This window comes from Solanum dulcamara, chromosome 7 (assembly GCF_947179165.1).
Source record: "Solanum dulcamara chromosome 7, daSolDulc1.2, whole genome shotgun sequence".
Classification (NCBI taxonomy): Eukaryota; Viridiplantae; Streptophyta; class Magnoliopsida; order Solanales; family Solanaceae; genus Solanum; species Solanum dulcamara.
Genome location: NC_077243.1, coordinates 4,619,519 through 4,640,809, shown reverse-complemented (window position 1 = coordinate 4,640,809; position 21,291 = coordinate 4,619,519). Strand labels below are relative to the sequence as shown.

At 34.7% G+C, this 21,291-nt stretch overlaps 3 protein-coding genes across 7 annotated transcripts; 2 read left to right on the top strand and 1 right to left on the bottom strand.

Moving 5' to 3' along the window:
• The first annotated feature begins 120 nt into the window (after positions 1 to 120).
• LOC129893978 (floricaula/leafy homolog 1) lies at positions 121 to 3,429 on the top strand. Of its 2 annotated transcripts, none has more exons than XM_055969445.1 (3): positions 121 to 856; positions 1,799 to 2,169; positions 2,889 to 3,429. In XM_055969445.1, exons 1-3 carry the CDS (start codon positions 391 to 393, stop codon positions 3,255 to 3,257), a joined length of 1,206 nt encoding a protein of 401 aa, XP_055825420.1. In that variant the 5' UTR covers positions 121 to 390; the 3' UTR covers positions 3,258 to 3,429. The 2 variants fall into 2 exon arrangements, with proteins under 2 accessions (XP_055825420.1, XP_055825421.1); XM_055969446.1 differs by having other exon boundaries at positions 123 to 856; positions 1,802 to 2,169.
• Positions 3,430 to 3,515: 86 nt separating this feature from the next.
• LOC129893977 (glycine--tRNA ligase, mitochondrial 1-like) lies at positions 3,516 to 8,642 on the bottom strand. Its single transcript, XM_055969444.1, has 9 exons — positions 8,222 to 8,642; positions 7,220 to 7,602; positions 7,016 to 7,133; positions 6,359 to 6,553; positions 6,016 to 6,240; positions 5,606 to 5,665; positions 5,428 to 5,508; positions 4,934 to 5,339; positions 3,516 to 3,887 (listed from the first exon to the last, which is right to left on the bottom strand). Exons 1-9 carry the CDS (start codon positions 8,399 to 8,401, stop codon positions 3,670 to 3,672), a joined length of 1,866 nt encoding a protein of 621 aa, XP_055825419.1. The 5' UTR covers positions 8,402 to 8,642; the 3' UTR covers positions 3,516 to 3,669.
• A 7,273-nt stretch (positions 8,643 to 15,915) lies between these two features.
• On the top strand, positions 15,916 to 21,198 carry LOC129895786 (uncharacterized). Of its 4 annotated transcripts, XM_055971551.1 has the most exons (8): positions 15,916 to 16,116; positions 16,495 to 16,549; positions 18,215 to 18,300; positions 18,582 to 18,694; positions 19,903 to 20,004; positions 20,345 to 20,434; positions 20,542 to 20,919; positions 21,003 to 21,198. In XM_055971551.1, the coding sequence occupies exons 2-7, from the start codon at positions 16,515 to 16,517 to the stop codon at positions 20,560 to 20,562; spliced, it is 447 nt and encodes a 148-aa protein (XP_055827526.1). In that variant the 5' UTR covers positions 15,916 to 16,116; positions 16,495 to 16,514; the 3' UTR covers positions 20,563 to 20,919; positions 21,003 to 21,198. The 4 variants fall into 4 exon arrangements, with proteins under 4 accessions (XP_055827526.1, XP_055827528.1, XP_055827527.1 ...); XM_055971553.1 differs by lacking the exon at positions 20,345 to 20,434 and having other exon boundaries at positions 20,740 to 20,881; XM_055971552.1 differs by lacking the exon at positions 20,345 to 20,434 and having other exon boundaries at positions 20,740 to 20,919.
• Positions 21,199 to 21,291: the final 93 nt, after the last annotated feature.

The following is a 21,291-nucleotide window of genomic DNA, read 5'->3' as shown; positions in this document are numbered from 1 at the left end:
ATTATATTGATCATGTATATATTAAACTCATATAGAATTACCTAATAAGTAAGCTAATGGTGTAGCGACTTCTTTCGTTTGGTAGGGTGGCCAAATGCTAGTTTAATGATGGAAACAGAGAGAAAGCCAGTTCTCTTGTGCGATCGAGAATGTTATGTAAAAAGGATCAAGAAGGATCCAAGTAAACGCTACGCAACTTATTTCCTAGGCAAGCACAATAATACATGAATCTGAAGAGCATAAAATATACGTGAGCAGTGATGGTGGTGTAAACATTTTTTTATATTCGAAATTTATTCAACTCTTATAAGAAGCAAGAATTTTTTCACCCTTTCACTCCATATTAACCCCGAGTGTGTGCTTTTATTATACTCCGCTAGTCTAATAAACATGGACCCAGAAGCTTTCTTGTTCAAGTGGGACCCAAGAGGTGCAATGCCACCACCAAGCCGTCTATTAGAACCGGTGGCGCCACCACAACCTCCTCTACCTCTACCACCACCACCACCACAGCAGCCGCTCCCAACATCATCATACTCCATACGGAGTACGAGGGAGCTAGGAGGACTGGAGGAGTTGTTTCAAGCGTACGGCATACGCTATTACACGGCCGCTAAGATAGCGGAGTTAGGGTTCACGGTGAACACTCTATTGGACATGAAAGATGAGGAACTTGATGATATGATGAATAGCCTCTCGCAAATATTTAGATGGGACCTACTCGTCGGAGAAAGGTACGGTATCAAAGCGGCGATTAGAGCTGAATGGCGGAGGCTGGAAGAGGAGGAAGCACGCCGCCGCGGACATATTCTCTCCGACGGTGGAACTAATGTCCTTGACGCTCTATCACAAGAAGGTTTTAATTAATTAATTGCTTTGAACTTATAAATTCAACTTAATTTCAATGTTTAATTACATGTAGTGAACAAACTTTGCCATGATTATTTGCTAATGGTACGTGCTATTTTGTTGATAATAAGGACAACAGTTTTCTTTAGAAATATATACTAGTAACTAAGATGATGCTTGTTGAATCACTGTTATATTGAACATAAACCCAAAAAAATAGGACAACTTTTTATCTTTTCCTGGTACATGCAACCAAGCAATTCTATAAGGTACGGTAGGTTTCTTATTTCATATTCTATACTCCATCTAGTTCCAAAAAAAATTAAGGATAAAAATTAAAGGCTAATCTTTTTGATTATTTCCAAATTAGTTTCTTAGACAAATGTAAAATAGTTTTTTTTTAAAAAAGAACTCATTACAAAAATATGAAAAAAAGCCTCAACAATTTTCTTGAATTTTGAATAATTTACTTATTTTGAGTTATGAAAAAATTCTCACAAATTCATCATGTAATATGAACTAGAGGGGGTATTTTCTAATCTCTATTTCATTTTATATGGAACGACAATTATTCTACGGAGAGCAGATCGAGTAACTTTTTTGAAGAATCTTAGTAGTAGTGTAGTTGATTTCATAATATCAATTTTTACTTTATTAGTGAGGATTCGATTTTATGTACGTGCCTTAATAATCTTCTTCTCATATATATATATAAATATATATATATATATATATATATATGTGTGTGTTACTTGTAAAATATACAGAATAAGAGTCCAACAAATTTTTAACTGTATTTTCTCAAACTCTTTTTAAATATTTAGGATTGTTAACTAAATTGATAGTACTTATGATGACTCAGTTGTAATTATGAAGGATAAAAATGAAGTATTTTGACTTTGATATGTATTATACGTTCTCAATTTGTCCTTATGTTGAAAATGGGAAGTAGGGTTATCGGAGGAAGCAGTGCAGCAGCATGAGAGAGAAGCAGCGGGAAGCGGTGGTGGGGGGACATGGGAAGTGGTTGGTGGTGGGAGAATGAAACAACGGAGGAGGAAGAAGGGGGCGGAGAGAAGAGGGGAGGATGATGATGAAACGGAGGAATTAGGAGAAGAAGATGAAGAGAATATGAACGAGGGTGGAGGAATAAGTGAGAGGCAAAGGGAGCATCCGTTTATCGTGACAGAGCCTGGGGAAGTGGCACGTGGCAAAAAGAACGGCTTGGATTACTTATTTCATCTTTATGAGCAATGCCGCGATTTCTTGATCCAAGTTCAGAATATTGCTAAGGAACGAGGTGAAAAATGCCCCACCAAGGTCAACTTCCTTTTCTCTCTTTCTTTTACCAACCAATTACAAGTTGTATTTTCCATTTTCATATTCAACACTAAAATCATGTCCATAAATATATGTGCTTTGTTGTAATTTACATGACACGCGTATATTTTGTTTTAGTTCCTTGGATAATGGTTATGATTTATAAATATAAGACATCTTATTCTCTTGTGTTTTTGAGATCCCAGTCAGTTTAAGTAAGTACATTTTTTTAATTGTCTTAAATTAATAAATGGAGTTGAGTATGCTCCTTTTTTTTTTTGTAATTTTAAAATACTTGTGAAAAGGATAAAGTTAGTGAGTAGTAGTTGGGTGCATAAAAATGAATTGATTTCAGAAGATGTCGTTAATTGGGGTGTAAGGGTAACCATTAGCTGTCTACAAGAAAACTCGACAGCTAAGGTACGGACCGATGGGCAAAACTATAAAGCTTGAATTTCCCCATTACTCCATTTGTACTTCCACCCAAGTACCTCCACCTGTAACCTTGTCCTTACCACATTAATAGTCTACACGTTGACCATGCACGTTGGAGATTCTAATTAACTTGCAACGTTTTTTTGGTGTGTGTTAGCATTGTTCATTAACCAAACAATGCTTTAGTAGTACTTGTATTGATGATGGGAAATATCAGGTATCCAATGAAATAGTTAATGAACAAGCATGGGGATGGTTGATTCACGAGTGTGTTCAATATGCAGGTGACGAATCAGGTGTTCAGGTACGCAAAGAAGGCAGGGGCAAGCTACATAAACAAGCCAAAAATGCGACACTATGTGCATTGCTATGCACTTCATTGCCTTGATGAGGATGCTTCCAATGCTCTGAGGAGAGCTTTCAAGGAGCGAGGAGAGAACGTCGGGGCATGGAGACAGGCGTGTTACAAGCCCCTGGTGGCCATAGCTGCTCGACAAGGCTGGGATATCGATGCCATCTTCAATGCACATCCTCGACTTGCCATTTGGTATGTCCCTACCAAACTCCGCCAGCTCTGCCATTCTGAAAGAAGCAATGCTGCTGCTTCTAGCTCCGTTTCTGGTGGTGTTGCTGATCACCTGCCGCATTTCTAAGTTGTGCTTCTGATGATGCCATTTAACTAAGTAGATCTACTGAGTTTAATCTCTCCGACTTTGCCTCTATATTAACTTCCCTACTTTTTTTTCTACTGGTGATGTAATCTTTTCGGCTTAAAGATCAAAATTTTCTGCTTAACATGGGTGTCCCTCAGTTCACTTCTGCAAATTCTGTAACTACTCAAGTTTAAGATGTTGATATCTTCTGGAGTAGTTTATTTAATAATGGAAAGAGACAACAGAAGAGAATAAGAATAGACCACAAAGAAGGAAGATAAATTAAGGGACCGAATGGTACAAGTACTCTCATAGCACAAGTATTTACTGTCACTTTTGATGTATGATTGTCAAGCAATTTGTAAAATTGGAAGAAACCAATAAGGCTAATAAACATTCTCAATTCAGGGGATCAAGAAGAATGAGTAGGATATTTCCATAACACATCACCCCATGTGCTTTGCCCATCAGTTACCTCCTTAATAACAGATGCTACTTCGTCCACATTCACACGGATCTGCTGCTTGCTGTCTCTTTCACGGATCGTCACTGAGGATGTTGAATCCACTGTAATGGCAAAGGGAACTCCAAGTTCATCTGTTCTTGCATACCTTTTCCCTATTGATGTACCTATAGCACAAAATCACATGGTCAGTGAAGAATTATATAGCCGGCCCAACTTGTTTAGCACTTGAGGCATAGTTGTTATTGTATTGGCAGTTAATCAACCTTAGAATTTATAGACATATTGTTGTGCCACAACAAAACCAGGTTATTATAGTTTGATATGGCTGCTGCTGATATCTCCTATATTAGTCAGTATAGCTCTGTTGGTATACAAGGGAAACTCTAGCATATATATGAGTATTGTATAATAAGAGTCTCCGGTGCACACATCTTCAGATATTACCAGATTTATTTATCACAGGGAGTCCAGCACCATAATGGATAGCACACAAAGATAAATTGGAGTCTCTGTGTATGGTAAGTCAAAAGAAGAAGTCAAACTCAAATATCTGCATTTAGACAATGCAAACACAGCAGTTCTCAAGTGTGTAAGCGCCAACCTTACCTAGACTTTGAAGTTACAGGCAGTCATACTTAGAGGGTAGAGCAAACAAAGTTGATGTACGGAAAATATTAGCCTGGACAGGTGGACGTTAATGGACATGGAACAATACATCATGTTAATAACTCAACATGAATCTAAATATTGTTTAGAATTATATTAAGTGAACTTACAAATTCCCCGGTGAATTTAGTCCCCCTTTTCTTATACTAGTGGTGTTCCGGGCTGGGCTTGTACACCTAGACCTTTGCACCGGTTACCAGCAATAACCAGTCTGAGTATTATCCAACTCTGTTCACTAATACTTAGGCAGAAGGGAAGAAATAACCTACTTTCTTTTGCCTCTACTGGAGTTCGAACTAGTCTCTATGATGTTCATTCCATGTAAATGAACGGGTGGAGAATACATCTCCAAACATCCTCGATTCAGATAGCTTTTCAGGGGAAATCAAATAGAAAATTAGTGATGGATTTTGAAATTAACATTCATATAAATTGAAAGAATAGAAACTCATTATACTTGTCAAAGGAAAGAAAAATGACACTCTTAAATCAGAAGTTGCTACAGCTTAGTGCTTAGAATAACTTTCGAGGATGACGAGGATACCTGTTATATCAATCTTATACGAGATCCCATACACAGTCAGTGACCTAGCAATTTGCCTCGCAACTTCCTCATATTGTTGATTCTGAACCAATGGAAACACCGTGCATTTGATAGGAGCTACGAGAGGAGGGAAACTGAAAAAGTTCATTTGTTCATCACCATCTCTGCTAGGTCTGGTGTTGAAAGAATGCTCATAGAGGCAGTATATTATCCTCCCAATACCAAAAGATGGTTCGATAACTGATGGAGTGAAAACCCTCTGGTGCTCCTTCTTTATTTCCTTGGAGATGGACACCATATTCTTGTTTATAGTGACAACCTTGTCGAGCGTGCAAACATTAAATGCGGCTTCCCCCTTAGACTCCAATGTCTCTTTCATTTCCATTGCTTCTTTTTCACCCATAGCCTTGTAACAGAAACAAAAGATTACACTTAATAATTAACCCTCACATGACAGGCGTAAATGAGTAAACTAATGCAATATTATCGGGTACCTCCAGTGCTTCAACCACCATCTTTTGGTTACCCTTAAAAGCAAGACCCAGCTCCTTTTTCACTGGAATTATGATAAGCTTCTGAAAATAGAGATAACAAATTAAGCTAGTAAGCATGTTTATGTATTTTATTCTGGATTAGATTATCTTGTTCACGGGTTGAGAGAAAGAGAAACACCTCTACTTCCCTGGGCTCTGGAAACTTTTCATGGGCCACAAGAGGCACACCACTTTTATCCTGCAATAGGTACTCAGTTCAGTATAGAATTGTTTACAACAAATAACAACATACGCGGTATAATCCCACAAAGTGGGGAAGGGTAGAGTGTACGCAGACCTTACTTCTACCTCAGGTAGAGAGGCTGTTTCCGTAATAAAACCCAATATACAATTGTTCACTCAGAAAAAATGTGCTCATTTGCATGAAACCTAGGCAAGCCATGAGTAATCGGATACATCCAGAAAAGAATAGTGAATTTGGAAATTCAAACACCAAGCAACTGATGAAGTGCCATAAGAGAAGACTGGGAGGGGGGCTTGAAGAATACAAAGAACTAACAGAATGTGCCTATTTTATGTTAACCTCACCGTGTGAGCACGCAAGTCATAGGCAGATCTATCAGCTATACCAACACATTCAATCCATCCATAGGAACATTCAATTTCAGCATCCCAACAGTCTGCAGCATAATGTGCCATTTCGTTTGCAAGATGTTGACGAAACCGTAACCGATCTTTGTCAATACCAAGATGAGTAAGAAATAGATATACTCTTCCTATAAAATATCCAAGAGTTTCATTGTTGACAATTCCCTACAGCAGTAACAGTGTGCTGAGTCATGTTCAAATATGGATAATGAGAATCATAGAGAATTTATCCGGGGGGAGCAGGAAGAAACAAAGGAGAAGTTAATTGTTGACTATAGCTAACCTGAGCAACTGCTTCACCAAGATGTATTCTCCTTGCTGATCTTCCAGCCACCTGATCTTCCCTTGGGAACATCAAGAACTCCAGCTTTGCAACATCAGGAAATTTTGGATGAGACTTATCCTCCGGGTCGACAAAGTGCTCAATCTCAGCCAGTGTAAATTCACGGACTCTCAGGAGACCTTGACGTGGTGAGATCTGCATATCTTGTAATCTTAAATTATTTACAAAAATGCAAAACATGGTCCTTCTATGAGTTAGCTAGAGAGGTGGAATAAATCAAGAAAGCTTCAGTAACATGTAGATCAAATAAATATTGACCAAAAAAGGAAAAGAAAAAAAAAGAGTTAGGTAAAATATTAAAGCATATGGTTGGCTAACATTTCTACACAAAATGTATTAGCATAATGCTATTAGTTGCAAACTTGAAGCATCACTCCTGTCTTCTTCACCATACCCAAGGCGGTGATTAAGATAGAACAGTCTACAGATTCTGACCATCAGCAATGTGGAGAAACTTTAGTGCCAAGACAACTACTTATTTACCCTCCCACCCTTCAGAAGTCCTCAAATTATACTTTTGCCAGATAGATAGTAGAAAAAATACAAATATGTACACATCAGAAAAATAAAGTCAACAGTAAGATATGGCCTTTTAACCTCATTTCTAAAAGCTTGGCCTATCTGTGCAGCCGCAAAAGGAAGCTTATTTCCATTGTAATAGTACAAGTCCTTGAAGTTGACAAAAATGCCTTGAGCAGTCTCTGGACGCATGAAACTGCACGCAAATGAAGATATTCAAAAAATATCTCTATTGAACAAGCAAAAGCAATTGGTTAGCACAGCTCCAAATGACATTCTTACCCAGGACTCAAGCCGGATGGCCCAATTGAGGTTTGGAACATGAGGTTGAAAGGATAAGGAGCAGAAAGAGGGTTCTTGGTATCTGGAGCAGTAATGCCATATTCCTTAATCTTAGCACCGAGCTCTTCAGAAGAAAGATCGTCCAAAACAGCAAGTACATGCCTGAATTCCGCAGCCTTTTCAGCAGGAAGATTAGGATCGCTCTCAAGCTTGTCTTTGCAAAAGTCCTTGAGCAGATGATCAGCACGATAACAAGTGCCAGTCTTTTCGTCTTTCACCATAAGATCGGTGAACTTATCCACGTGACCTGACGCCTTTAGCACAACCTCAGGCGTAACACATGGACAATCAACCTCTAACATGTTCTCCTCAAGAACAAAATGCTGAATTACAAAAGCACAAGTCACCAATTGAAGTTATCTTAATGCATCATATAAACATGGCAAAACCCATTTTGTCTAATGAAAGAAAGAACATAATACAACAATCTCCATACCAACCCATGATCATGAACATGTCCAATTAACCCATACCATTATGGATCATTTGATAGCTGGTTAGAATTGAGTGGGGAGGGATTTTTTGGCAAAGCAAGACTGATTAGCTCAATTCCAGCTGCTGATTCAACAAGTTCGGATGGTAGGGTAGGGTCAGGCTTGGACGCGCAGTTATTAGTTATTTCATCTTCTACCTCACATAAGATAATACACCAATTCCCTCATAATTTGTATTTCTATATTGCAAACTAAAAGTCATATTAATTTTATAAATGAATAGCTACCAAATGTTGTATAACAAATTAATACATGAATAAGTTGCTTCTTTACTAGCTACCAAACGAACCCTACCATCTGAGCAACAGCTCCTCTTGTCTCCAAGACAAACGACTCCTTACTGTTCACTATCCTAATTGAATAACCCCAATTGAGTAAAGAACATATATATCCTAAAATAAAGTTTAAGTCACTGAATTAGAAAGCAAAATAACAAGAAAAAGCAAACCTGGCGCCAGAAGGCGAGGACATTGGATTTAACGGCACATCCAGGAGGACCATAGTCGTAAAGGCCAGCAACCCCACGATAGATCTTGAAAGAGGGTATGTAAAAAAGACGGCGTTCGAGGGTATTAGTCACAGCTTGCCGGAAAGCTTCTCTGTTCTGAGCTTCTTGGGCAGTGTCCATTTCTGACGAATTCACTCAGAATTCAGATCGATTTATCAAGAATGAATATTCAACAATTTCTTTCCAAAAGAAAAAATATATATCAGAGAGGTAAAGATATTTTGTTCTGTACTTAGTGACACTGTGGATAACGTAATTCGATATTCCGGTCCCCCACTTTTGGTTCTTAGGGTTGTTGCTGCTAATTCACGCCAGTTTCTTCTTCGCTAATTACTCATCATTTGTATGTTTTCAAGATTCTTGTTAGCCCTCAGTTGCGGTGATGGAATAATGCACTGTTTTATTCTTAATTAAAAAATTTAAATTTTAATTTAAGATATAAAAAAATTATTTACAGTGTCACTTCAAATAAATCTATAATATATAATTTAAATTTAATTAAAATTCAATACAAATTTACATCAAACAAAAAAATAAAATAAAATTGGGCAGTCCCAGTGTTTACAAAATGTTTGCCTTTTGACTGTTCAGCCAAATGACACTGCTTAAAGACGCTAACTATTGCTTGCTCCGAATGTTAAAATACGGGTCGTTTGGAAATGCGGATAAGGCGAATATTTTATAATTAAGTTTGAAATTAGATTTATATCATATTTAATTGATGATAAAAATATATATTATTAATTAACTATGTATAAAAATAATTTCAAATTTAATTGGAGATATTCATTTTTATCTCATTCAATTTAAAATTATTTTATTCCATGATAAATTAGTTCATAAATATTAAATTCAGAACTGTAATTTCAAAATAATTTAATTTTCATATCGAACAATCCCTAAGATTAAACAGAACATATGTTAAAAATATTATAAAAGAAAGCAAAGTAGTGGATGCTTCATTTTCAAAATGGGATCCACTATTTATTCTCTCTTATCTTTCTCCTACTGTACTTGGCTATAAATAGCTTCTTTGCAGTATGTAATGTACATACCGATAATCAATTCTTTCAATTCTCTCTCTTTTTCTTACTATTTCTTTTTCTGTCTTCCTTTATTCTTAATTTGCTGGGTTAGTTTGTTTTATAACACGTTTTCAGCATGAGCCTCCATCACTTTGAGCTATTTTTAAAATGTGACAAAGGGTAAGAATTTTATTTATTTAAAATGTTTAATAACTCTAAACTTGAATTTGTTGCTCTTGATATATCTGGAAAATGCTACTTATCATAAGCACTAGATATCGAAATACATCTAGAATCAACGGGTCTGGTAGACATCATTAAAGATGACAATATGACATCTAATCAAAATTGTGCCAAAGCTATGATATTTCTCCGTCACTATCTTGACGAGGGGTTAAAATTATAGTACATCACATTAAAAGATCCTATTAAACTGTGGAAGAATCTAAACGAAAGATATGACCACCTGAAATTGGTCATCCTTCCACAGACACGTCATGATTGGCTCAATTTGAGATTAATGGATTTTAAAAATACAACTGAATATAACTCTGTCTTATTTAGAATTACAGCACAGTTAAATTTATGCAAAGAATAAATCACTAAGCAAGACAAACTTGAAAAAACATATTCCACATTTCTATCATGCACCAGCAATATCGCGAAAAGGATTTTAAAAAATATTTTGAATTACTTCTCACCTTCTTATTGGTAAACGCCACAACGAACTGTTAATGAAAAATTATGATAGTCGGTCTGTTGGTTCTTTGTCACTCCCTAGAGTAAATCAGACAAACTATAACCAGTGAAAAAGAGGTCATGGCCAATCGTGATCGTCGTCGAAGAATAAATTATATTCATGATGCTCGGCTGACACCGAGAAATAATCAGCAATATAAAAAGAAGAGTGAAAAGCAAAAGGCTATACCAAAGAAAAATTCAGAAAGTATATGTCATAGACGTGAAGATATGGGGCACTGATCACGGACCTACCGGTCATTAAAACGTTTGGCTCAACTATATTAGGTATCCTTAAAGAGAGTAGAAAATAATCCAGAGACAAACTTTATCTCTGTAGATAATATTGAGTCTATGCATCTAGATGTAGCTAATTTCTTCTATTTCTCAGAAGGAAATATAAATATTGATAATCCTGATAATATTTAAATAATTTTTTTTATTTGTTTGTACTAAATAATATGTTTATTTTTTTATCCATGTAAATAAATAAAAATTATATAAAAAGCCATGTTTTAATTATAATGTTTACTTTATTTATTTTTGAAGAAAAATATGGATATGCCTCAAATTTTGTTTGGATCAATGATCAATCATGAGGATATTTGTGTAATTGATAGTGAAATGACTCATGTCATTTTTAAAGATGAGAAATATTTTTCCTACTTGCTTTGAAGAAAAGCAAATGTTACTACAATTTCTGATAATTCAAAAATGATTGAAGACTCCGAAAGAGCTATTATATTTTTGCCTAGGGGGACAAAGATTGTTATAGAAAATGCAGTATTCTCTTCTAAATCCCAAAGAGACTTATTAAGTTTTAAAGATATCCGCAGAAATAAATATCATGGTCATGAGCCAAATATAGATCATTTACAAATTTTTGGTTGTACGGGATACGTGAATGTAGCACCACCACAACATACAAAGATAGGTCATCAATGAAGGTTGAGAATATATGTTGGGTTTGTCTCACCCTCCACAATTCGCTACCTTGAACCGTTGATAGGAGAATTATTTAATGCTCGATTTGCAGATTGTCGGTTTGATGAAATAACTTTTTCGCAATTAGGGGGAGAGAAAAAGGAAGCCGAAAGAGAAATTGCGTGAAAAGTTTCATCACTATCTCATTTTGATCCACGTACACGCACATGTAAGCTGGAGGTTCAGAAGATCATCCACTTACAGAAAATAGCAAATCAAATGACAGATGCATTAACTGATTTAAAACTGATAACTAAGTCATATATTTCTGCAGTGAATGTGCCTATTCGGATTGATGTCCCAAAATGACCATCTACTAGTATCATAGCTTCTGAATCTCAAACACGCCTGAAACGTGATAGATCATTGGGTTCAAAAGATAAGAACCCTTGAAAGAGAGGCATGAGAAATAATAAAGATACTATAAAAGAACCTTCTGAAGAAGGTCAAGATTTGAGTAATTCTGATATTCTTGAAGAAATCAGTGAACTCGAGACTCAAGTGAATGAAGAAGTTTCAATAAGTTCTACTGGTGATGAGATAAATTTAGATCGATCGAAAATCACGATGGGATAATATTTTTGCATATAATGTTGCACTTAACCTCATGCAAGATAGTGAAAGCCTTGAGCCTAAATCCGTCGAAGAATGTCGACGTAGATGTGATTGGACAGAAAAGAAAAAGGCAATTCAATCAGAATTAGACTCACTTGCTAAATGTGAGGTTTTGGACTTGTAGTCCAAACCCATAAAGGTGTAAAACCAATTGGCTATAAATGGATTTTTGTGCGAAAATGAAATAAAATAAATGAAATTGTAAGATACAAGGCACGCCTTGTTGCATAAAGATTCTCTCAAAGACCCGGGATCAACTATGAAGAAATATATTCACCTATTATGGATGTAATAACTTTTCGATATCTCATCAGTTTAGTTGTATATAAAAATCTTAAAATACATCTAGTGGATGTAGTTTCAACTTACCTTTATGGTTCACTTGATAACAAAATTTATATGAAAATCTTAGAAGGATTAAAATTGCCTGAAGCATGTACTAAGTCTCAGGAGATGTACTCAATCAAATTGCAAAGATTATTATATGGTCTGAAACAATCAAGGTGTATGTGGTATAATCGCCTTAGTGAGTGCTTGATAAATGAAGGTTATATAAATAATGTCATTTGTCCATGTGTTTTTATTAAGAAAATAAAATCAGAGTTTGTTATACTCGCCGTTTATGTTGATGACATAAATCTCATTGGAACCTCTGAAGAGGTTCAAAAGGTGATTGAATATCTAAAGAAAGAATTTGAGATGAAAGATCTTGGACGGAAAGAGAAGGCCTTTGTCCTATCTGCTTCAAGACAAAATTTTGTCTGGGTCTGCAAATTGAACATTTAGCAGACGGGGTTTTGTCCACCAATTTGTCTACTCTGAGAAAATCTTAAAACATTTTTACATGGACAAAACACATCCATTAAGTACTCCAATAATTATTCGATCACTTAAAGTGAAAAAAGTTCTATTTTGACCTCGAGAAGAAAATATAAAACTTTTTTTGTCCTGAATTACCATATCTCAGTGCTATTGGTGCACTTATGTATATTGCTAATGCAACCAGGCCTGATATAACATTTTCTGTTAATTTGCTGGTAAGGTATAGTTTATCATCAACGCGAAGACATTGGAATAGTATCAAACATATTTTGCGATACCTAGGATACCATTGATATGGATTTGTTTTATACTAACGAAAGATGTGCAAATACTAACAAAGGCTGTGCAAACCTTATTGGTTATGCAGATGCAAGTTATTTATCAGAACCATATAAAGCTCGATCTCAAACAGGTTGTCTATTTACATAGAGAAGAATTGTTATACCATGACGATCTACAAAGTAGTTTATTATTGCTACTTCTTTAATTCTTGAAGCAAGTAGAGAATGTGTGTGGTTGAGATAAATGAATTCATCAAAGAAAGATGCGGTCTGGAAAATGATGTCAAAGTACCCACAGTTATATTCGAAGACAATGCCGCGTGCATAGCTCAGTTAAAAGGTGGCTTCATAAAAGGAGACAGAATAAAACATATTTTACCAAAATTATTCTTCTACATGATCTCTAGAAGAATTGTGATATTGATGTACAACAAGTTCGTTCGAGTGTTAATCTTACATTCACAAAGGCATTACCAACATCAATTTTTGAGAAGCTAAGATATAAGATTGAAATGCATCGTCTCCAAAATATCAAATGAAGTTTTTATCAGGGGGAGTCAAATACGCGCTGTACTCTTTTTTCCTTTAACCAAGGTTTTGTATCGCTGGGTTTTATTGGTAAGGTTTTTAATGAGGCAACACTCAAGGCGTATTACCAGTTATGTGTACTCTTTTTCCTTCACTAGGCTTTTTTCCACTAAATTTTTCCTAGTTTGGTTTTAACAAAGCCCAACATCTATGGTGTTCAAAATAACTATATATATTTATTCTTTCAGTAGAATTTTATTTTTTCATTGACATCCAAGGGGGAGTATTATAAAAGAAAACAAAGTAGTGGATGCTCCATTTTTAAAAAGGGGCCCACTGCTTATTCTCCCTTATCTTTCTCCTACTGCACTTGCCTATAAATAGCCTCTTTGTAGTATGTAATGTACATACCAATAATCAATTCTCTCAATTCTCTCTCTTTTCTTACTATTTCTTTTTCTGTCTTTCTTTATTCTTAATTTGCTAAATTAGTTTGTCTTATAACAAAAAATATTTTATTAACATCTGAAAATTATAGTCACATTTTTTAATATATAAGTTTATTTTTTTTAAAAAAAATATTAATATAAAATATTAATATTAAATTAATCTAATATATATCAAATATTTTTAGAAAAATTATGATGATAGATGTATTGGAAATTATGTTAGATGATTGTGGTGGGTGTGGGATAATAACTAGTTATAATGGTGGCCGATAATTATATTTAATTGGGTTAAATTCGTTTTGAACGTAAAGTGTACCCAATAAAGCTAACGTGGCATGCAACTTAAATCTTTTGATGAGTTTTAATATGATATGCGCATTTTCATGTCAAAGTGATTTTCAAGTTGATATGGGTTTACTTAAGTAATTTTTGTATAATATATAACAATAGAAAATTGGCTTTTGTTATACAAACCCAAATAAATTACTCGACATAAAACTTACCCAACATAAGATAAACTAGAAAATTAAAGTAATTTGTTTACCATAAAAAAGATATATATGAACAATATCATATGAAAAAAATCATAACTCCTCACATATCAGAATTCAATCCCATCCAATATAATTTATTGTAATTTAAGTTGTGGTCACTAAACTTCATCTATTTAAATTTACCTGTATTGAGAGGACATTAGCATTGATGATGATATTTCAAGTAAAAAAGGAGAACAATTGGTGTTTAAAGTGTGTTATAATAGATAATTAGTGATAGTTTCATGTGGAAAATTCATACACATAATAGTTTACATATGAAACTCGAAAAAATGTGATACTAAAGGTGTGTTTTCGATTATTAACTCTATTCAAATATTAATTTGAACATTAAATTGATTTAATTCAATTTAGCTTCAAAAATATAGTCAAAACGAAAAGTGTCACACAAATTAGGATGAACAGAATAATTTCTTGTTAAATGTTTCAATTTTCAAAGATCTTTTTTTTACCATGGTATCCGAATTAGCATGTGTATAACTCAATTAGAAGGTCTTGTGAAAGCTCTATCAATAGAAAGATTCTAGTTTTTTTTTTAGAGAGGAATGATTCCCTCGTTTTTCTTTTTTCATCAATGCTGGCCCAGTCGAGGCTCGTGTGAAGGGAATCTCTGAGAGAAGGTTTTCGAACCGGGTTATGACCAATGCGGAACCAACGAGTTGAGTAGAGTCTGTGCTTTGGTGGGCACCGGGCATCCAGTAAGAAGAAGTAGCTCCGCCAACAGCGCACGCAAGCTGCTCAAGAAGAGCACAACTCTAACTAGCGAAGGGAGGTGATCAACTCAATTGAAAGAGAGGGATACTCGCCTCTTTTCCAAAAAAGGCTTCAGTTTCTTACTTATCTATGGAATATCACATTGTTACTGGCATTTCAAAAAAAGATTCGCTTAATTTCATACCTCTAAGCGCTCGTGACTATCCGATGATAGTCACTTCGCTTTCCTGCGGGAAAGGCTATGCTAGGGCGTGTGATCGATGGCTTGGGAGTCCCTATTGATGGAAGAGAAATTTTAGTCGAATATTTTTTTCTAAAATAATTATTAAGTAAATGTCCTTTTTTTGTTTTTTCTTATAATTTGTGGACTTTTTAGATTAGGGTTTAAAAATTCTTTTGAATGCACTAAAATTTTTATGAGAAAAGGTCTAATATTTTATAAATTATTCAAATATTATATGATAATTTAATATTTGACCTATAAAATTATGTAATATATGAGTAATTATTAGATACGAGTTTATCGTATTAAAAAAAAAGTATTTTTTCAAAAGTTATAATAACAAAATTTTAATAATATAAATGAAACCTAAATGACGACCTAGAAAAGAGACATCTATATAATTTAATTATTTGTTTGATTAAGGGTAATATTGTATTTAAAAAATATTTAAATTATTTTTTAATAATAGCTTATAAGCTAAAATCTAAAAATCATAAGCTGAAAATACATAAATTTTGAATTTTACCTTATTTTACAATTTTTTAGCATAAAATATAAATACTTAAAAATACTTTTTATATTTTGAAATAACATAAAATATAAATAAAAAACTTAATTATAAGTCCATGGGCCGCTAAAAGATGTAGATTCAGTTATAAAACTGATGGGCCGGTTCCTCCAAACTCGGAAATAGCGAGTAAATTGTTTGTCTATTTGGTGTTGGGAGCCTGAAGCCGATTCATTCATTAGCTGCGCTTTTTACTCGAATCAAATAAGCTTAAATTGTTTCTTTGCTACACTTCACCGCCCTTCTTGATTCAAATATTTGGCTCAATTTCTTGATTTTGTGTTCATTGATCGAAGAGTCACGATGTTATTATCTTACCGGCGTCATAGCCCAGGTTCTCTTCCTCCTTGTGTTTTCATTTTTATTAAATTAACAACTTGTAGTTTGATGAGATTACGTTGCTAAAGTGTTAATGAATACTTCTCTTTCTTTTCGATGAAAACCCTCAGATCTAAATTATGCTTAATTTAATAAATTCACCATTTATCTATCTATCTATCTATCTATGAACAACATCCTTCTAATGAGTGCTGATTTAATAGCCTAGATAGCTTTTCCAGAAACGAAGTTAAATTTTATTGTTTATAATTTTTTTTTTATGTATAGATGGTTATTATGTTTGTACCGAAAGAATAGTAACTTTAGTACTTGTTGTAGATGTATGCTGCTCATCTTTGTTGTTCTATTAAATTAATTTTACGCTTGGATTTAGGGATCTGACAGTTTGAAACTATGGCGAGATGGAAGGCAATGTTGGATGTTGGAAGGTAATGGACCCAAGTCTTATGTAAGGCAAGAATTTTATTTTTTATATGGTTGATTGTTAAAGCACGAAACCCCCTTACGCAACACACATAAAATCGAAATATCCTTCAACAATGTTCTTACATACATAGCTTAATAGAGAAAAAGACAGCAGTGGCCAGTGAGTGAAATGTGATTACTATTCCAAAAAAGGAAGAGTTATATATAAAACACACTTACCTTTTATGGCGCTATTCCTTGGAGTTTTTGAATTAAATCTTTAGCTTAGGGCCTTGAATTGGAAAATGTTGAACAGGGATTAGAACTCAGATCGACATTCTTAATCTGAAAACAGAGAAAAGATGATTTGAAATGCAGAGATTTGTCCATATGACAAATTCCTTCTTCAACATGTAGTGCACGTGTTTCTAAATCTCCATATGCATGGAAATATTTGCTAGTGGGTGGTAAACTATCATATACGTTTATTTGCATTAGGGTGGTGATCCAGTTTTACAGGCAAGTGGTGTAATGAAATTTATGGCAAATGTTCAATGCCTGAAATGAATACATAGAAGTGTTCTTGTTGTCCTCATCCTTCTCTGTCATAATCAAATTATCAAGCTCATCTATACTACTTATTGTGCCCCAATCTCTGTTGTAACTACATCTCTCACTTTTTATCCCGTTATCACTTATCGCCGGTTCTTTTAGAAAAAGAGTGAGTGGAAAATAAATTCTCTTAAAATTGTAGCAATTTTTAGCAATTTTTGGAAGTGTAACTTATGAATGTGTACAGTATTGTGTAAAAGTTTAATACTTTGATATCATAGTTTTAAGATTTGCAACACGTTCTCTGTTGTGTCTTTTTCTTGGACCAATATGTGAAAGTATTTTCTTGATTGTGATGGTGAGGTTTGAACCTAGAAATTCTGTTTGTTATGATATATGTGAATTGTCTCGTTTAAAAGCTTAATTGTTTTTTGAATTGTGTGGTTGCCTAGTCTAAAACCTTAAACTGCATGAGAAGGAGCATATTTATTTGTTAGTTTTAGGTCTGCACCAGTTAATAAGCAGAAATTATTTTGAACTGTCACATAAATGACAGTGTGCGCCATGGTAGCTGGTCTGGTAATATTCAAAACCTCTGAATGATCCATCAATACCGAAAAGTCCCATTTGAAGCTTTCTCGAGGATTTGTTACTTTATTTCCTGAGAGATTTAAAGAATGTATAACTCCACGAGTTAGGAGTAAGGTTTGTGTACACTCCACCCTTCCCAGACCCTAGATTGTTGGATTTTACTGGGTATGTTGTTTTAATAGCTAGTTCGATATTCAATTGGCTTCAGACTGTTTCAACTCCATAGCCTTGCAATCTACTCTTTTGTACATGCTTCCCCTGGCACTGGTCTTGGTAATACTGATGTAGCTAACTGCATCCATATACTATCTTGGTTTTGCAATAGTTCTAGTTGGATAGTTGAAAATGAATAATGTGCTTACTGAGACTTCTCTTGCAGAAGTTGCTTTATTGTTTAGGAGTTGTGCTACTTTCAGTTTTTGGAACCAATTAGATATCTCCTATTAGTGTCCTTGCTATGCAGAACTATGTTTATCTGTGAGAAAATTCGTATTACACGTGACGCCGTTGGTTGCTTAACATCTGTTGTGTCTTCTTAATTGCAGGCTAAAGGAATTCTTGGTCAGGTGGTTGTTACAGGTTCTGAATAATGACTTGGCCTTCGCTCAGGCCTGTCATCAGTCACTTGCAAGTAAGTGTTTGTGGACATATGTCCACTTTGGAATAAAATAAATAAAATTGGAGTTTTGCTAACTCCTACTTAAGGAAATAACCAATACAGCACTCTTCAAATAGAGCAGCCTTTGATTTTTTTTTTTTCCATGGAAAGCAAGTGCAAATGGAAATCATCTGTAGGAGCTAACTTTTGGACCTTTAGATTACAGTACAAAAGTTCATTTAATTTCCATGTGATGACTCAGTCATCCGGTGAAAAATGTGCTTGAGGCGGTAACATCTGGCGGTTTATGGTAGATGGATCAACAATCAGTGCTTTTCAAGAAGCAATTCACCAAACCATGATCGAATCAGAGGCTAGAGTAATTCTTTGGTTCATGGAGCATTCATCATGGGAGGAAGTGTTGCAGGTGTGTCTCATTGCATCCTGCTGTTTTTGGACTGGTATTGGAGTGCATTGCTCATTAATTTGTCTCTTTATCAATTTTTTCGAAGAGGTATAGTAGCTCATTTGAGAGAAATGCAGAGTCATGGAATTATTAGATCTTCAAACGAAGGTTCATAGAACCAAAGAAACTTTAGAAGCACTTATCCAGAGTAGAGCGCAGCTTCCAAATTAGATTTTCTTCTAGCAGTGCTTCTGCTAAGATTCTCCTGATCTTTCAAGGGAGTATGTTGAGCAGAAAGACATTGCCCCAGTCACCATATTTTTCCAGTAAAAGTTTCCGTATGTATTTTTTTCCGATTTCTCCTGTGCATGCTGTACTGCAACTTAATTAGAAGCATTTTAGTTGATGATTTGTGTAATTTTCATCACCTTTGGCGTCCTTTAGCTCAAACCCTGATTCCATCATTGTTTCATTTGCATCTGGCGATAAAGATATTAGTGAGTTGTGTTGAAACAATGAATACTATTTTTTTATCACATTAAAATAACTTAACTTTACCCGAATTGAGAGGGTGCTACCATGGATGATTATTTCTGCTAGATTCTTCTGTTGGTGTCAATGTTCTAAGACCCCCATTGAATCTTATTCTTCATTTTCAGCTGTCTCACCTATTGGTGAATTCAGTCGTATGCATTCCTTGTAGGGTTAATACTCAAAAAACAGATAAGAAAAATAAATGAATCAGTAATTAAGAGGCTCTCAAAAACGAGAAAGGGGAGATTGAAATAGCCTCAATCATAGTAGTGTTACTTTTTTTTCTAATTTTATCTTCTCTGATCAACAAAAAGTTGTCTTTTATTTATAACAACAAAATAAAATTATTACTCTTTTCACTTTATCCTAGCTTAGTATTCTTTCTCTCCCGTTATGTTTCCATTCAAACCAAGAATCTCTGGTGAAAAAGAGTAATGATGGCAAGACATAGCCAGTCAAAGGAACAGTCTATTTTGTATACATAAAACAATAAAAATCCGTTGCTTATTTTATTTAACAATATATTAGCGATGGATTATCAAAAAATAAAGTTAGTTCTGGGCTATTTAATGACAAATTATCAACAAAATTCGTAACTAATTGAGATCTTTTTTAGTAGCTAGCTCGCAAAGCTTCAGTTGCAATTCATGTAAATTGAACAAATGACTACTTTACACAACTTTTTGTTGTTGCAGCGTAGATTTTCTCTATGGTGCATATATAATAACTGCAATGTAAGAAGGAAGAAGCAAAGAGAAAGGAGGAACCCCGATAATATGTACCTCAATTTTATACAGGTACATTCATTAGCTTCGGATTATTAATTGGTGCTGCTTTTGGGAAGTACTAGAACTGGGGTTGTGGGAATTTGTTTTTAGCATGTTAAATTTGATGATTACTTATTTATATCTTGATATATGGGAATTTACTTTTCGAATTTGATGAATTGCTTATTTATATCTTGATATAGAACATGCCTCGAGTCTGAAATATTTAAACTAAACCAGAAGACACTATCTTCAAGACTCATAGTACATGTATATTGCGTAGAGTTCCAGTTTCTATGGTCCTCATCATCCTCTTAATTGTGTGAGGACACTATATATTATAGATTAATTCTGCATCGACATATCTTAGTATATAGGCCTATCCAGCAATACTGGCAACACAGTGCAGATATGGCCTTCAAGCAATGTGACCAAAATGATCTCTTCAGACATTTTAACGGTAAATTAGTAACATTTTACAGCATTCTCAATAATCTTTTTAAAAGGATTTTTCCACTATAATTTGGCAGTCTATGTTTTTTTTTTGAAACCATGGCTCTTTTATAGCGATTGTCAGTGGAAGATTGATGAAACTGACTTACAAGTATATACCTCTGCAGCTCCGCCCTTGGTTCTATGTATGCATGGGAAGTATTTGCATATGTCTATAATCTTTTCAGGTTTCTATACTTGTGAAACTTCTATATATCTTGATTGCTATTTTTTTTCTTCTGTACATCCTGTGGCCATAACTTACGTTTGAAGTGCTTCCAAAAATGGATTGGACAAGGCAAGGATACAAGTGTCAAGTGCGCAGTCAAATTAGTCACCAAATCATTAATCAATTAACCACAAATAGACTCGGTACTGGTGGCTGCTATAAGAATGGTGAAGGAGTCGAGAAAAAGTGATGCCCCTAGAAGGACTCAAGCAGCATGTTCTCAGGTAAGCACACACTTGTCTATGAGTTCAACCGAGCCCAATATCTTTAACATAAAATTAATTGTTGGATCTACCTCTGTATACAGGTGAATCAAGAAGATCATCCTGATAACCCGTTTATTAGGGGAGCAGCAGCTATGTAAAAGACCTGGAATGGATAATGTATCAAGCGGGAGGATGTTTGTGATACCTACTCCAATATTTTACCATAAAAAAATTTAATTCTTGGATCCACCCTTGTATATTGGTGAATCAAGAATATCACTCTGATACCCGTTTATTAGGGAAGGAGGGGCTATATAAAAGAGCTGGAATGGATAATGCATCAAGGGGGAGGATATTTGTGACCATTCCTTCGGATCATTTGGGGCCAAT

What these genes read in the sequence shown, in the direction of transcription:
- LOC129893977 (XM_055969444.1), bottom strand. Translation starts at nt 8,401, where the DNA reads ATGGACACTGCCCAAGAAGCTCAGAACAGAGAAGCTTTCCGGCAAGCT. An exon ending in CCATCCGGCTTGAGTCCTGG is followed by an intron (nt 7,134 to 7,219) that starts GTAAGAATGTCA and finishes ATTTGCGTGCAG; the next exon opens with TTTCATGCGTCCAGAGACTG. An exon ending in GCCAAGCTTTTAGAAATGAG is followed by an intron (nt 6,554 to 7,015) that starts GTTAAAAGGCCA and finishes CAAGATATGCAG; the next exon opens with ATCTCACCACGTCAAGGTCT.
- LOC129893978 (XM_055969445.1), top strand. Translation starts at nt 391, where the DNA reads ATGGACCCAGAAGCTTTCTTGTTCAAGTGGGACCCAAGAGGTGCAATG. An exon ending in TGACGCTCTATCACAAGAAG is followed by an intron (nt 857 to 1,798) that starts GTTTTAATTAAT and finishes GAAAATGGGAAG; the next exon opens with TAGGGTTATCGGAGGAAGCA. An exon ending in GTGAAAAATGCCCCACCAAG is followed by an intron (nt 2,170 to 2,888) that starts GTCAACTTCCTT and finishes TTCAATATGCAG; the next exon opens with GTGACGAATCAGGTGTTCAG.
- LOC129895786 (XM_055971551.1), top strand. Translation starts at nt 16,515, where the DNA reads ATGGCGAGATGGAAGGCAATGTTGGATGTTGGAAG. An exon ending in GCAATGTTGGATGTTGGAAG is followed by an intron (nt 16,550 to 18,214) that starts GTAATGGACCCA and finishes TCTTAATTGCAG; the next exon opens with GCTAAAGGAATTCTTGGTCA. An exon ending in TGTACCTCAATTTTATACAG is followed by an intron (nt 20,005 to 20,344) that starts GTACATTCATTA and finishes GACATATCTTAG; the next exon opens with TATATAGGCCTATCCAGCAA.